Source organism: Sitophilus oryzae, unplaced genomic scaffold (assembly GCF_002938485.1).
Source record: "Sitophilus oryzae breed Bouriz unplaced genomic scaffold, Soryzae_2.0 scaffold_935_pilon_pilon, whole genome shotgun sequence".
Classification (NCBI taxonomy): domain Eukaryota; kingdom Metazoa; phylum Arthropoda; class Insecta; order Coleoptera; family Curculionidae; genus Sitophilus; species Sitophilus oryzae.
In genome coordinates, this window is record NW_022147567.1 from 1,548,229 (window position 1) to 1,563,389 (window position 15,161).

The 15,161-nt window shown below is 31.6% G+C and overlaps 1 protein-coding gene across 2 annotated transcripts in view; it reads left to right on the forward strand.

Annotated features, from left to right (window-relative positions):
* Positions 1 to 15,161, forward strand: part of LOC115890863 (tyrosine-protein kinase Src64B-like) — a 220,530-nt gene that overhangs the window by 150,449 nt on the left and 54,920 nt on the right. For both annotated transcript variants that reach the window (XM_030911215.1, XM_030911214.1), the window contains one exon: positions 5,437 to 5,614. In XM_030911215.1, coding sequence (XP_030767075.1) covers positions 5,530 to 5,614 — 85 coding nt within the window. In that variant the 5' untranslated portion in view covers positions 5,437 to 5,529. The remainder of the gene's footprint in view (positions 1 to 5,436; positions 5,615 to 15,161) is intronic.

Below are 15,161 nucleotides of genomic sequence, written 5' to 3' on the forward strand. Positions count from 1 at the left end.
CGCAACTGGTGTAATATTGGTTGCCTAAAAATCCAAAATCGGCAGATATATGTTTCAATCGCAAGTCGCAGTTTGCTATGGAAAGGAATCACAGGTTGCGATTGCGAATTTACAATCGCTGCGATTAAATCGCAGTTTGCGATTTTCTGCTCATCTCTATAAATTGGTATACAAGGCCAGTATATTTTTTTTATAGTAAACTAAACTTTTATTAATTTGGTTTTAAATAATCATTAGTGTGTTAAGAAATTAACTATTCTTAACATTTCACATTTAACCGGTTAAGTACTTGCCTTCAGCACTACTTAGTTTACCCTTAGTTTATAAAATTTAGCGTTCTGTTATATTTTATATTTTTTTAACACTTTAAGTATTTGCCTTCAGCATTGCTTAAATTTTACTTGTATTTGATTACTAAAATAATCATGTTATATTGATTGATTATTCAGATTTAACATCTACTTATGTTCTACCTTTTATATCATTACGATCTTTGACCCGTAAGGACAATCTTGGGTACAGATTTTAATTAACTATATATAAACAAAAAGGTTCATGAATCTTCGTAATAAGTCAAGTCAAATTTAAATATTTATTATTCGAATATAACCAAGACCGTCTCTAAAAAGTATTCCTTTTATATTACAATTCTTTGAATAATATTTGAAAAGATATAATTTGATTTTAAACAAGTTTTAAGATAGAGTTTCTTAAATATAATTCTTGTATATTAATGTATATAACTGCTGTGCGGAATAGGTACCGAATATTTCTAATAAGTAATAAATCTTATTTTTTTTTGGGGTATTTGAATTGTTTCATTGGTTGATCCAGTTTCTCAAAATATTTAATAGCTATACTAATTTTAGTTTCCATTCAATTAATACACTTGTACAAATCTTCTTATTTGAGTTTGTACTATCATTTGTAAAGTATCAGCATCTTTTTGAAATAAGTGGCGCCCTTTGGTATGCAGTGTAAGATATAGATGGGTATCATATTTTTAGTCAAGTGCAGAAGCAAAAGCTTGTTCCCACCGCCTCCGATATAAGAGTAGCCAATCGCAATATTTTGACTTAAATTTTCAATAAAAGGAAAGTTTGTGTCACAAAGAAAGTGTGACCTATCAATTCACTCCTACATCAGAGAGAATTGATATGATTCTATTAGTTGGTGAATGCAATGTGCATTCACCAATTAATAGAATACTTAAATGCTCCTGATTTTATCTAGTCGGAGCTTTTTTATGGGGATATGTTAAAGACATTAGTATTTTCAAAAGTATTTTCAAAACTCGACCTACTAATGTCGACAACATGAGAGAAATGATTTTGGAAGTAGAACTCCACATATGCCTTTTAAAATTAAAAGATCTTTTGAAAAGACATAATTTTATGCAGTTAACGAGAAAGGAAGCATTTTCAGCATTTGATTTCATCTAGCTAATTTTTGTGACATAATTATAGGTTTACAGATAGTTTTAATTCTATAATAATTAAAATATATTTTAAACGTGTCTTTTTATTGTCGTTGGGTATTTTACTCTACATCCTTTAATTTTTGTTAAACTAACAAAAAGTATATCACAGCCACCTAGATTTCTTCAAATAATAAAGATCCACTGACGCAAATTCAAATGTCTAGGAAATTCTTTGTATGAGGGGTAGGCAACCATAATAGTATTTTGAAGATATATGAATTCCCCATTGAACACCGGAATAATATACTGGGTGTTCCATTTAAAATAAAGGAGTAACTTGCTGTTAAAAGTGTCTAATATTCCATATTAAGTTTGTCTCACCCTATATAACTTTTCGGGTAAAATTTTAATTTGTTTTAACATACAAATGTTACTCTAGTTAAATATCAGGCTATACAAGGTCAACTAAAATTTAGGTAACTGTTATTAAAATTTAAAATTTACTCTTCATTTTCACAAAATGTGCCTCACAACGTTTTTTGGGGACACCCTGTATAACTCCCTATATATTTTTATAAAATGCTTTCTATTAACCTACATATTCTAAACTACCGTTCTCTTCGGAACCTCCGCCTTGTATGAGAGGCGCCTCCCTGTACGATTATAAATTATTTTGATGTATATGGTATAGATGGTTAACTGGTGATATTATTATATGATATTAATGATATGTGTGAGTACTTCATCCATTTAATTATTAAATAAGGCCATTATTGTTATTATTATATTTGAGGATAATATGATTTTATATTATTTTTAACTATAGTTAACTCTTCATAAAACTGTTTTAAACACAAAACACATAAATATTTATTGGGCATTAATTGTAGGAAATTAAATTACATTTGCATAATAATATGGCTTTCCAGTACATAAAACTCATTTAAATGGGGAATTGTTATAATATAATAATATTTAATTATATAAATTAATATGCATATATTTAAATAATTTGGTTATATCTCTGCAATAGACGAAAAACATGAAGTAGGATAATAAAATCTGAATTTTTGATCTCCCATCATTGTCAGTAGTAAAATGTAAAATAGAAAAAAATAATATAAAATTAACAGAAGTTTTTAAATAATAATTCTTTGGGAATTTTAATGATAATTCTTTTACTTTTGACCTTTTTACCTAAATACTAAATATACTTACTGACACATTGTTTTTTTCTTGATGTGCCTCATTTTATACTGAAATAGAACAACTGGGATTTTTCTGAATTAATTCTTTTCTGAATTTTAGTGAGAGGTTTGAACAATACATATATAATAATTTAGAACTTATTAATAGTTATAAGTACAATTACCTAGAGTATAACAATAAAAGCATTTGACATTTTTATTTCAGTGTTGTAGTATTTTTGAAACAGTATGGCCAGAATTTCCATTAAAGCATCTGCTCAATCATGTTTGTTGATTATAACTTTAAAAAGGTCTGCACTACACTCCTAATAATCGACAATACAGAACTTAACAAATTTAAAATTTATATTTAATCTATTCTTAAAAAAAATGTCGACTCAAATCCGTAGTCAATCATAAAACTTTTTAAAGTATATAAAATAAATATAATCATATTATGAAATAAGTATAAGAAATTCTATTTTCAATATCTTTTTTTTTGTGTATTTCACTGAAAAAGACGAATCCATTTTTCAATTTTCAATCACATAGGCTTACGTATGGCAATTAAAAATTGTATTATTTAACTTATTGCAAAAAAGTCACAACAAATAACTGGTAGGCTTAACCTCAAAATTATCGGAAATGAAGTGCAAATCTGACCGAATAACATCAATGATTAGTAGGTAAGCCAACTTGTTTATCGCCAATTGACTTATAATTACAGGCAACCCGAATATTTTGGACAGTTAATGAGATTACTACCTTCTGTTAGCTTTCACTTTTTTTAGTAAGTAGGGACTTTAGTAAAGTTATAAAATATATTTTAAATTATATTCAAAATAATCTAATAGAATTTGTAATCCGCAAAATTCAGAATATTCTGGAAATGTCATTATTTCGATAGAATGTTCGATAAACTAAAATATGTTCTTCTATTGATAACATTTAATATTTCATAATATATAATGGTTAACCGGTTAACCCTTTGAATAAAAAGATTATACTATACAGGGTGTTTTAAAAAACATGTGCCATCTCTCGTGGGGAGAGTCCACACGTAAAAATAAATTTAAGCCGGGACCCCATTAGGCCACACGCCACGCGACGCCACGCTATCCCACGTGGGCCCACGTGTTGCGACGTGGGAAAGAATGTACTCATAAGATACGAATTGTCCATCACATGTGTGATAGCGTGGAATGATGTGGGGTGGCGTGTTCCCAGATAAAAGTATGAAAAATGGCGAAACAGTAATAAAGATATGCCAATTTCATGAATTTTGCTTAATTGTTCCAGTAGTCTATGTACCTACATTACCTATGTCCCAGTCTATGTACTTACAGTATGTCCCAGGATTATCTTTACAAGAGGAAAAACTTTTTTATTATTGACATTTTGAGAAAAATGCATTTTTCAAAAAAATGTTTGCTTGTTCTAAAATGATTAAACCCGTTTATACTTTTCCAAATTTCCATACCGTTTTAGAGAAAATTCGACCAAATATCAACTTTTAATTGGCATTAAACGAACCAAACTACACAATTTTGATATCAAAAGAAAAAAGTCAAAATGTGGCAATGAGACTCGAGATTTCGTTTTGAGCCATTTCTGGCTCCAATTCAGTCAGCAATCGACACGAAAGAGAATTAAAAAATATTAAAACTGTATTATTACTTATATTATTACTCAAAACTGACAACTAAAGAGACAGCTTTATTTATTTGTCAAATTACATAGAAACCAACGCCAACCCAGCACAATATTTTTTCTACTCGTAATAAATTCCTTGAAATAATAATTTCTGAATACTTTTTAAAATGTAACTTGCTATGGAAAAAAATATTACGACGATAAAATTGCATTATCGTCTCCCGAAAGCAGCTTAGCCCTTTAGCAGCTGATCTGTCAAGATTTCGGTCGACGATAAAATACCATTTTATCGTCTTGTATAAAAATATAACTATTTTTCTAATAATATCTTTTGTTATCATTTTTTCCAAACAGTAATAATGATGATTGTTTAATTATAAAAAAATGTTTTGAAGAAATCTCTACATGCGAAGAATTAAGTAATTTCTATTTGATTTATAACTCAATTAAGAAGGAATAAGGAATGTCAGCGCTGACATTCGAATAAAGTTTTATCGAATATACGAACGTAAATAAATCACTAGTTCCTTTGGAAAGCAGGAAACAGCACTCGGCATTGGGGGATTCACTTTAACAAAAACCATTAATTCTATCATCCAGGAAAATCAGTAAGTATTTATGTACCAGATTTTTAATTTTGTTTTTAACATGCCTGTGTAATAGACTGTTAGCGATTATTTTCAAGAGTTGGGAGTATAATAGTTTTGATTTTTGATTGCTGTAAAAGTTCTTACTGGCATTGTTTGCTTGCGTATTTGGTGCGAAAAAAATTGTTATCAAAATGGACTACTCTAGAATGAAAAATCAAAATCTTTTACGATAAGGTGGTAATATACTTTTTTAGATTGTTTGATTCTGTGGTGATCTGTCAATTCTCCAAAATCGTTGGGAATATGTATTAACATGGAACTGAAAATGAAATTTTTTTGCAAACTTTTATCCACAGATGTTTTTTTATTGGTTGATGACAGGTTATTAAATGCAATAAATGATGAAAAGTACCTCTAAAATTAATGAGAAAATTATGGATTATATAGATCTTAATAAATTGTGTTTTTATTTAAAATAATCAACTTGTTGCTTTTAAAAAAATATACAACTGTCATTCATACTTTATAATTATAAGAGAGTTAAGTAAAATGCGATTTCTTTAGTATCTATTTTTTCTTGTTACAGGCATCCGATATGCTCGAGTGACACAGCTGTCAACTTGTGACACCGTTGCCCTAAAACCGTCGTCCTGTCGTCGTTGACATCCGTCCTGTTGCCATGGGTAACAGTTGCTGTTGCTGCGGGAGCAGCCACTCTCCTCCAGAGCGCCTGCCGAGTCTGAAAGGAACAACAAATAAAATTTGTAAGTAGTTTTATTTAATTAAAGTATAAAAATGTTATAAATATACACCAAAAACACACAGATATACCTACATACATTAATGTCAACACTCTTGAATGAGATTTTGATGAGAAGAAGAAAAAGATATAAATGTCAGAATTTGATTTCAATTTTACTTATCTATACTAATATATAAAATCCTTAAGTGACTGTCATACTGATTAATCACGATCCTGCTCAAACCACTCAACGTAAGAAGCTCAATTTTGGCATACAGGTTGATTCTATGGTGTAGAGGTTCAATAAGAAGGGATTTTTCGAAATTCCAGTTCCAAGAGGGTGAAACCACCCCTCAAATATTACAATATTTTTTATTTAAAAAACGGTCAAGTTTCCGAAAAAACGCTTAAACACGTATATTTTATTTTGTTTTTTTTACATATTTTAAGATTTGTTAAAAATGTATACAGGGTGTTTCGAAAAATCTGGTCATTGATTAATCACGATCCTGCTTAAAGCGGTTGACGTAAAAAGCTGATTTTTGGAAAACAGATTGACCTTAATGTGTAGAGGTTCGATAAGAAGGGATTTTTCGAAACTCGAATCCTAAGGGGGTGAAACTATCCCTCAAATATTAAAATATTTTTTATTTAAAAACCGGTAATTTTGAAAACACGTATATATTTTGTTGTTTTACATATTTTAAGATTTTTTATAAATTTATACAGGGTGTTTCATAAAATATGACCATTGAGTAATCACGATTCTGCTTAAACTGCTTGACGTTTAAAGCTGATTTTTGGTAAACGGATTGACTGTGGGGTGTAGAGGTTCGATAAGGAGGGGTTTCTGGAATCTCAAATTCCAAGAGGGTGAAAATACCCCTCAAATATTACAATATTTGTTATTTAAAAAACGGTTAGTCTTTCGGGAAAACGGTTGGACAAACATAATTTATTTGGTTTTTTTACATATTTTGAAATTTTTTAAAAAATCATACAGGGTGTTCCAAAAAGTTAGGTAATTTTTTAACCACGATTCTGCTTAAACTGCTTGACGTAAAAAGCTTATTTTTGGCAAACGGATTTTTCGAAAGTCAAATTCCAACGAGATGAAACTACCCCTCAAATATTACCAAGTTATGTAATAATATCGCCATATTGTTTTTTCTCATGCTGACATAAATGTGAGAAAATCTTATCCAGTTTGTATGTTAATGAATGTTTGTATGTTAAACGATTCTTGCTTTGCTTTATCATCACCATTACAAATGATTAATTCGACGCGAACAAAGTCGCTGGTACACGCTAGTTTATACTAAATTTTTCCCAATATTTTGCTGGAAAACGATGTAAATTTTTAAAGATTATGGATTTTTTTACGAACAATAACAAAATGGAAAAGTAGTTTGCCCTCTATTTGATAGTTTTTGTTGTTTTTTATAATTGTTGGTTTTATGGCGAAATGAATAAAACAGGAAAGAATGCCTGTGGCAAGACTTGAATTACAATTAGCTTATTGTGAATCTTACAACAGGTCTTCAAAAACATTAACACAAAAAAATCAAAAACTCATCAACTCAATATGAAACAAAAAATATGAAAAAAAAATCTTTTCTGTTCAAACAAGTGGGGGTAGCGAAAGATACAGATTAACAATTACAAATTAACAATGCGTTGTGGCGATAGACGAATATTTTTTAGATTTTGGGTTTGGTATGTAAAAAAGAGGACTTTTTCAATACGTGAGAGAAAAGAGGACAGTGAGGCCAAAAAGAGGACTGTCCTCTGGAATAGAGGACGGTAGGCAACCCTAATTAAACGGCCTATACAATTTTGATATCAGAAGAAGAAAAGTCAGTGACGCACATCTTTTTTTTTTTAATTATTCCAGTAATAACCCATATGCACGTCCCTGATGAGTTTATCGACACTTTTTTAGCATTAAAATATGTAGCACTTATAGTAACTTTTAACCTCAAAATTTCATTCGAATCACTAAAAGGCTTGGAAGAAAATTATAATAAAACGAAAGATTATTAAGACTTTAACACCCTGTAGCTACGAAACAAAGCAGAATCGGACCTATGTTGATATGAAAAATAAATCTTATTTTTACGTAAGGAATCTCCCCACGACAGATGGTACATGTTTTTTGAAACACCAAAACTTTTTTTTTCAAAAATTTTATTGAAATATTTAACCAAACCAAACACGTTATGTTATTTGCTATTACAGGTTGCCATACTAAATGATTAATTACCTGTTATATATTAACGACCTTAAGTAACTAGTAGCTGAACACTAATCTAAAATCAATATAATTGATTTAAATATTGACTGAATCTGAATAGCCTTTGAAACAATTAAAATTTTAACACACTTAAGAAAAAAGCTTAATTTTATCTGTCATTACTTGATGGATGATTTCAAACTTGTGTGTAAATTAATAGTAATTGATCTAGCGCGAATAATATTCTTGCCTGTATTTTTTTTATTGAAGGCTATTTTATTGTCTATAATCTCTATCAGTTTGTAATACCGTGTATACTTTTTATCTTATAATTTATTTTTGCTCTTTTTGTACCAATTTCAAACTTTTCGGAGTTAAAAACTAAGAGTAAAATTACTTAACTTTCGTAATTTTTTGAAGAGTTTTCGAGTTCAGGGGAATTTTACGTTATATTAATAAATCAGATAAAACTTTTCAACCTCTTACTTCAGGTCTCAGCTTCCGCCCACATAGTGATATATCTCTCTACCTGGAACTGGAAATATTTATTGTGCCGTCTTAATAAAAATTAATTACTTATAATGAATATAAATAACTTAGTAAGATTTATCTGCCATTTTTATGTTTAATTTTCGCTTAACTTAAAGACGAATAACTTAAAAAAAATATGGAAACTATAAAATATTCTTTCTGTCAAAAAAACTCGCATATTTTTCGTAGTAATGAATCTTTTTTAATAATGCATTTAGTTCAGTCATTGGGGATCAAAAAAGGAGCCTGCTTGAAAAAAAGTCCGGAAGTTTTGAAACTTTGCAGGTTTATAGGTTTTGGGGTCTCTAACTTAAATCCATAAAATGCACATTTCCAGACTTGCCGCCGGCGCCGCCATCTTGTCAAGATGGCGCTCAAAATCGGTATTTTGTAAATATCTCGAAAACTATGTGTTTTTCGTAAAAAAATGAAAAGACCAAAATTAAAGAGAATAAAATTTCCTATAAAAAAGGTTATATGAAAATTTTCGCTAAAGTCAACCGTTTAGGCACAAAATCCCTGGAAATTTTACAATTTTGCGTGAAGTATGATATACATAATATAGTCGATTTTCCGAAATCAAATGTCGATTAGTGTTCACAAACCTTGAAATTGACTGAAGAAACTAAACTAGTTTTAGTTTAGTTTCTTCAGTTTTGTCATGAAACAGCGGCGTATCATTAATTCGCTCATTAATTTATGAATAATTAATTGTCGTGCTGGACAGCATTCATTGCGAACTTACTACCAGGTTCAGCATTGGTCTGGTTGTACCAAAGATGCCGAAGAATGGGATTAGAAGGAAACAAAAACTGTGTAAATGCAAAACCAACAACTATGGTAAAGCCTGCGGATGCAGAAAAGCAGGATTAAAATGTTCAATGATTTGTGCATACTGCAATGGGAAATCTTGTGACAACGTCACTGACAAAGTGTTACTCGACGAATCCGATGAAGAGGAGTTGGACTTGCCTATAGATATCCCTCTGGCGGCTGAAGATGAAGAGTTGGACGTATTGAGAGACCACCCTGATGAGCCCAGCACAGCAGACACGATCGACTTTGACATCAATGAGCCAGATCCGTCGGTCTTGTGCAGATACGTTAAAGTTTTTAATTTATCTAGTGGAGTAGGCCTCCGTTAAATGAAATAATTAATGTATAAAAACGTTAAAATAAACGCGCCATGTACTTTACCTCTTGGGTGGTGTGGAAACAAGTACACATTTTCAATAATTAAAATTAATTATTTATAAATTAATGAGCGAATTAATGATACGCCACTGTTTTATGACAAAATTGAAGAAACTAAACTAAAACTAGTTTTAGTGAACCCTAATCGTCATTTGATTTCGGAAAATCGACTATACATAATATATCATATTTTACGCAAAATTGTAAAATTTCCAGGAATTTTGTGCCTAAACGGTTGACTTTAGCGAAAATTTTCATAAAACCTTTTTTATAGGAAATTTTATTCTCTTTAATTTTGCTCTCGTCAAATTTTCGCGAAAACCGCATAGTTTTCGAGATATTCACAAAATACCGATTTTGGACGAAGTCTGGAAATGTGCATTTTATGGATTTTAGTTAGGGACCCCAAAACCTATAAACCTGCAAAGTTGCAAAATTTCCGGACTTTTTTCCAAGCAAAAATCCCCAATGACTGAAATAATTGTTAAAAATGCATTTTTTTAATACCTGCATTGGCATTGGAGCGTTTTATGCGTGGTTGCCATATTGTTAAAATTTTCATACTTGGATTGAAGAAATGAAAGATTTTATTATTGTTAGAAATGAATACGGCTTCTTTAAATTTGCGCTTTTTCCAATGGGGTTCTTTGTGGACAACCCGGGCTTACGACCATTTTATATTGTGGTGCTGGGACCACACATGATCTGCAATGCCCGTCTTCATTGTTTCACCTCTTTGCGTATGTTTTTTATGTTCGTCAAGTCGTACATGTAGAGGACGTTCTGCCTCTCTAATATACGACTCACCGCACTCTCAAGGTACCTGGTAGATGTACTCTTTCTCTTGGTTTGATGATTCAGGTTTTGTTTTTGTTAGGACACTTCTTTGACTAGTCCCAGACTTAAAACCGTTTTAAGTTTCGAACAAATTCACGGGTGAATGCTCGGCTCTAGTATATAAGCTCAGTAGTTTTAGGATTTAGTTTAGTTCACATTTGATACCGGTCAGTGATACTTCTGACCGAAACGTTATGTAAGCAAAATAAATAAAGACAATGGAAGTCCGAAACTCTTTTAGTTTTAATACTGAATCATTGTCTACCACATTCAAAGTAACGTTTTCTGATATTGCTTTAGAATATGGAGTCCTCCTCTGGATAGTGGAATACTCCTCTGGATGGGGGAAGAAAATCAGGAAAATTATATTTTTCTCAAATATCTTTCCTAAAAGTAATCGCATTTTTGGTTCTCGAAACACGACGTTATAGCATGGCGACACTTTTCTCTAATCATCTTTGTATATCTTCTGGTTTACTAGATCTCTGTAATCTGTATCATTCTTATATGGGACACCATGTATAAAGGCGACTGAATTGAAGCATTTGGAAATCAATCCGATGATATTAGCTGTTTTCAGTATGTGTTACTAATAGAAAAACAGTTTTTGAACCAATAGGAGAAAATCCTACAAGAGAACATCATTATTTATCTTCACAATTTTATGTGAAGGCGGTAAACAACAATATTAAATCAGGAAGAATTATTAAAAAATAGTTACACAATTCATTTCTAGTGTTCAATCTGTATTTAAGAGAAAGTCAAACGTACATTAATATCGAACATGTCAGTTTCAATTCATGCTAAACAATTACTATAATATATAAATACGTATTTCAATACATATTGTTGTCTCAGTTTATTTTTATTTCTTATTTCCATTCTCTTTTCAAAGCTATTTATTAAAATTAATAATTTATTACCTTAATGAGGTATTGTGACTCTTACAATTTAGATAAGATTAATTGTTATGCTTTGTCTAAATTTAATTTTTGAATTTTTAAATATTATGTTTCCTCCCAAATATTATTCTAGCCTCTACTGTATAGATTCTTTACATTTGATTAATTATGTTTTAATCATACACGGACTGATCAATTGTTTAAATGGATTGTGATCCTGTGGTAGCAAAAATTTACATAATTTTTTTTAGTTAAATTTAAACATAAGTATTTATTTAGAGGTGTTATAATAGTTGCGTGGTGCCCGGTGGCGTAGAGGTACAGGCTCTCGTCTACCAATTTCAAGGTGTGGGTTCGATTCCCACACCCGGCATTTCATCAGCCGACTATTTTTATTAAAATAAAAATAGTTTGGGTACCTAGGTCGACTCAGCCTTAAATGAGTACTTGATATTCACAATCCTGAGGTAATAATAGGCAGTTGAAGCGTAGTGCTAGCCACATTACCTTCTTTGTATACCGAACGGCTCTAGTACAGCAAGCTGTACCTTGCTACTCCCAAGGCGTTAAACGCTATATACGGGAGCTATTATTATTATTATATAATAGTCGCAGTTAGTATTTTATTACTACTATAACAACTAACTATAGAAACACCAAAAATGTCATAATATACCCTGCTGGCAAGCGAACCTTTAGGTCGGCGTTTACATGTATAGGAGTGAGTCGTTATGGCAATCTAGTAAGTCGGAGTGAGCAAAAATACGAAGTATTTATTACATAACTACTTAATCTTACGCTAGATTCCATGCTCTTAGGAAAATACTCGCCTTCTGTCTTTATTTAGTACATCTTATTTTACTAAGCGTGTTGACTGTACTCCTCGTACACATGAAAACGGCACCCAAGACCAGAAATGCCGACCCTTAGTATCATTAAAACTGGTCAAATATGAATATGCCTTAATTTTGTTCGGAGAAACTCTTTAAAAACTTAGTTCTTAAGTATTAGTCTTCTTTCATTGATCTCCAGATGATTTATATCTATGCACACTACACCAAATAAAATGGATTTGTCCTCTTCAGCCGACGTAGCAGATTCTCATTATTAGTACTCTTCAAGTACTTTAAGAAACTCAACGTTGGAATGATGAGGAAGACGTTCTTTATGTTTTTTTCATCGAAGCTTTAGATTTCTCCTTTAAGCAAAGGAATCTTTAGACCTAGGTCAACATTTTGAAGATATTACAGAGCCAAATAAAATGGATTCACCAAATAAAATGGATTTGTCCTCTTCAGCCGACGTAGCAGATTCTCATTATTAGTACTCTTGAAATAGTTTAAGAAACTCAACGTTGGAATGATGAGGAAGACGTCCTTTATGTTTTTTTCAATGAAGCTTTAGATTTCTCCTTTAAGCAATGGAATCATTAGATCTCTGTGAAGGTCAACATTTTGAAGATATCACGTAGCGTTAACACTGCATCGTATAGGACTTTGTTTTTCCATACTTGAATTATTTTGGCGTTATTTTCAATTGTGCCTCTCCATAACCGAATGCCGTAAGTTCAAACTGGTTAAAGAATCTGGTTTAGAATATTATTAGTTTAATGTGTAGGTATTGACAACTTTGAGCTCTTTATGGTTCTTTTTTATTTGGTCATTCTATTTCAACTTTGTATGCAGAATCACATGATCATGTATTTTCCTTATTTTTTTCTCTCTTTTATAATGTGATTAAAATACCGTATGATCGAAAAAAAAGGCTTCAAAGACGGCTGGGGAATGTGAATCAAGGATAATTTTGAATAAGTCAATCTCTAAACGCCATTTACTAAAAAATGGCATAAAAAATTAACACTAATTATTATAGAAAGATTAAAAAAGGATAATTTCCAAAAAAATGTTTCTCCAATTTTACACCATTTAAAAAGGAACAGGAGCTGGAGTATTTGGGGAAAGACCAAGGATAAGTTTATCCTTTTCCTTGGGTCTCAACCGTATTCCAGCCAGAAATCTTCAGGCAGCCATTCTACAATGTGCGAGAGAAAACAATAGAAGAGCTTATTCAGGTAAGCTCATCAATATATGTTCAGACAGTCAGGCGGCACTTATTAGCCTAAAGGTATCGTAGAGACTCGTCTGGGAATGCCTAGGTGAATTGGGAGCTCTGACACGAAGGAACAGAATTAAATTATTCTGGGTGCCGGGCCACAGCGGCATCCAAGGCAACAAAAAAGCCGATGAGCTAGCTAGGCAAGGATCATCGGCATCCTATCTTGGTCCAGAGGCAGTACTGGAAATACCCGATATGGACCGTAGTGCACTAAAACTCTGGATCGGGGAAAGCAGAATGTCCATTGGAGAAACAGACAGGAAAACAGGCACAGCAAGGCTTTTGTCCAAGGACCTAGCTCTAAAACCGCAAAAGAACTGCTAATGCTTAGCAGGAATAAAGTGCAGATTACAACAGGTCTCTTGACGAGACACATGGCTATCAAGTGTTACCTGAACAAGCTCAACCTGTATCAAGGAAGTTTTTACGGCAGACTCTGTGATAAAGATCCTAAAACAGCGGAGCACATAATATGTCACTACGAGGCTCTGGATCGCAAGCGACACTTTTTATTTGGGAAAGTTAGACTAAAACCGGAGGAACTATGCTCTCATCCTATCAAGGACCTGCTTATGCTATGACTATCTAACTTATGTTAGTGCAGGGTACAGGGATAGGAGAACGGGTGTAGATATAGAGAGGGGACAAACACAATAGGCCTCACAGGTCGCAGTGTTTCCGGCAGTTGACGGCCCCTTGTTATGGAAAAAATATTTATTTATTGAAAAGCTATCAAACTTGTCAAAAAATTAACACTAATTATTATAGAAAAATTAAAAAAGGATAATTTCCAAAAAAAATCTCCAATTTTACACCATTAAAAAATTATTTTTCTCAATATAAAAATAAAATACAACCATCAAAATAAAAAAAATGAGTTGAATTACGCAGTAAAAAAATATAAGGATGTAAAGGTTGTAGACTAATGCAGATAACGCTGCAGTAAAAAACAAACTGATTCTGATTTTGGGGGAAAAAGGTTGTAACTTCTAACAAATCTTGATTTTCTCTCACTCTTGGGACATCCGACACAAAATAGATTGGAACGGTGCCAACATTATAATGGAAGAACCGATAACTTTATAAGGAAAATTAATGTAAGGGAGGATTTTGTAAACCAGTCATATGCAGATAAATGAAATCTGCATATGCTTTTATTCAAGCAGATAATAGAAACGTGTAGATATTTTTCATTTTATTATTAAAAGATTAACAAGAATTCATTAAATGCATAACATAAAGCTGGATAAACGTCAAAATAATACCATATGTATATTTGGAAGTCTTTAATAATTGAAATTTCAATAATGTTAGTCTTATGATAATATAGTTTTCTGGACAGTTTCGAAGACATGTATATTGACCATTAACTTTATGTACCTATGTATATATTAAAATGTGTTAAAAGTAGTATGAATTAAATAAAAGATTATTAAATAAAATAAGAACAAGTTTAGATTGGAAAGTGCCCATAAGGAAAATACGTAAAAAGGTAAATACTATTTGGCGCTATTCTTAGAATGATTTGCCTACCGATTTGGCGAGTGTCTAAATCGACTCTTACGAGGTATCCGATCTCATCCGCCCTAGAACTAGGGTTCCCAACTTGAGCATCGGCGATTCCGGGACAATTATGGGACAATTATTTTTAATTTTTTAAATAATTGAAACAAAACATTAAATATTAGAAATTCAAATATATTATATGTAAATGTGGTTTTTTTGGTCCCGCCCAAGGCAAAATTTTCGCCGGGACA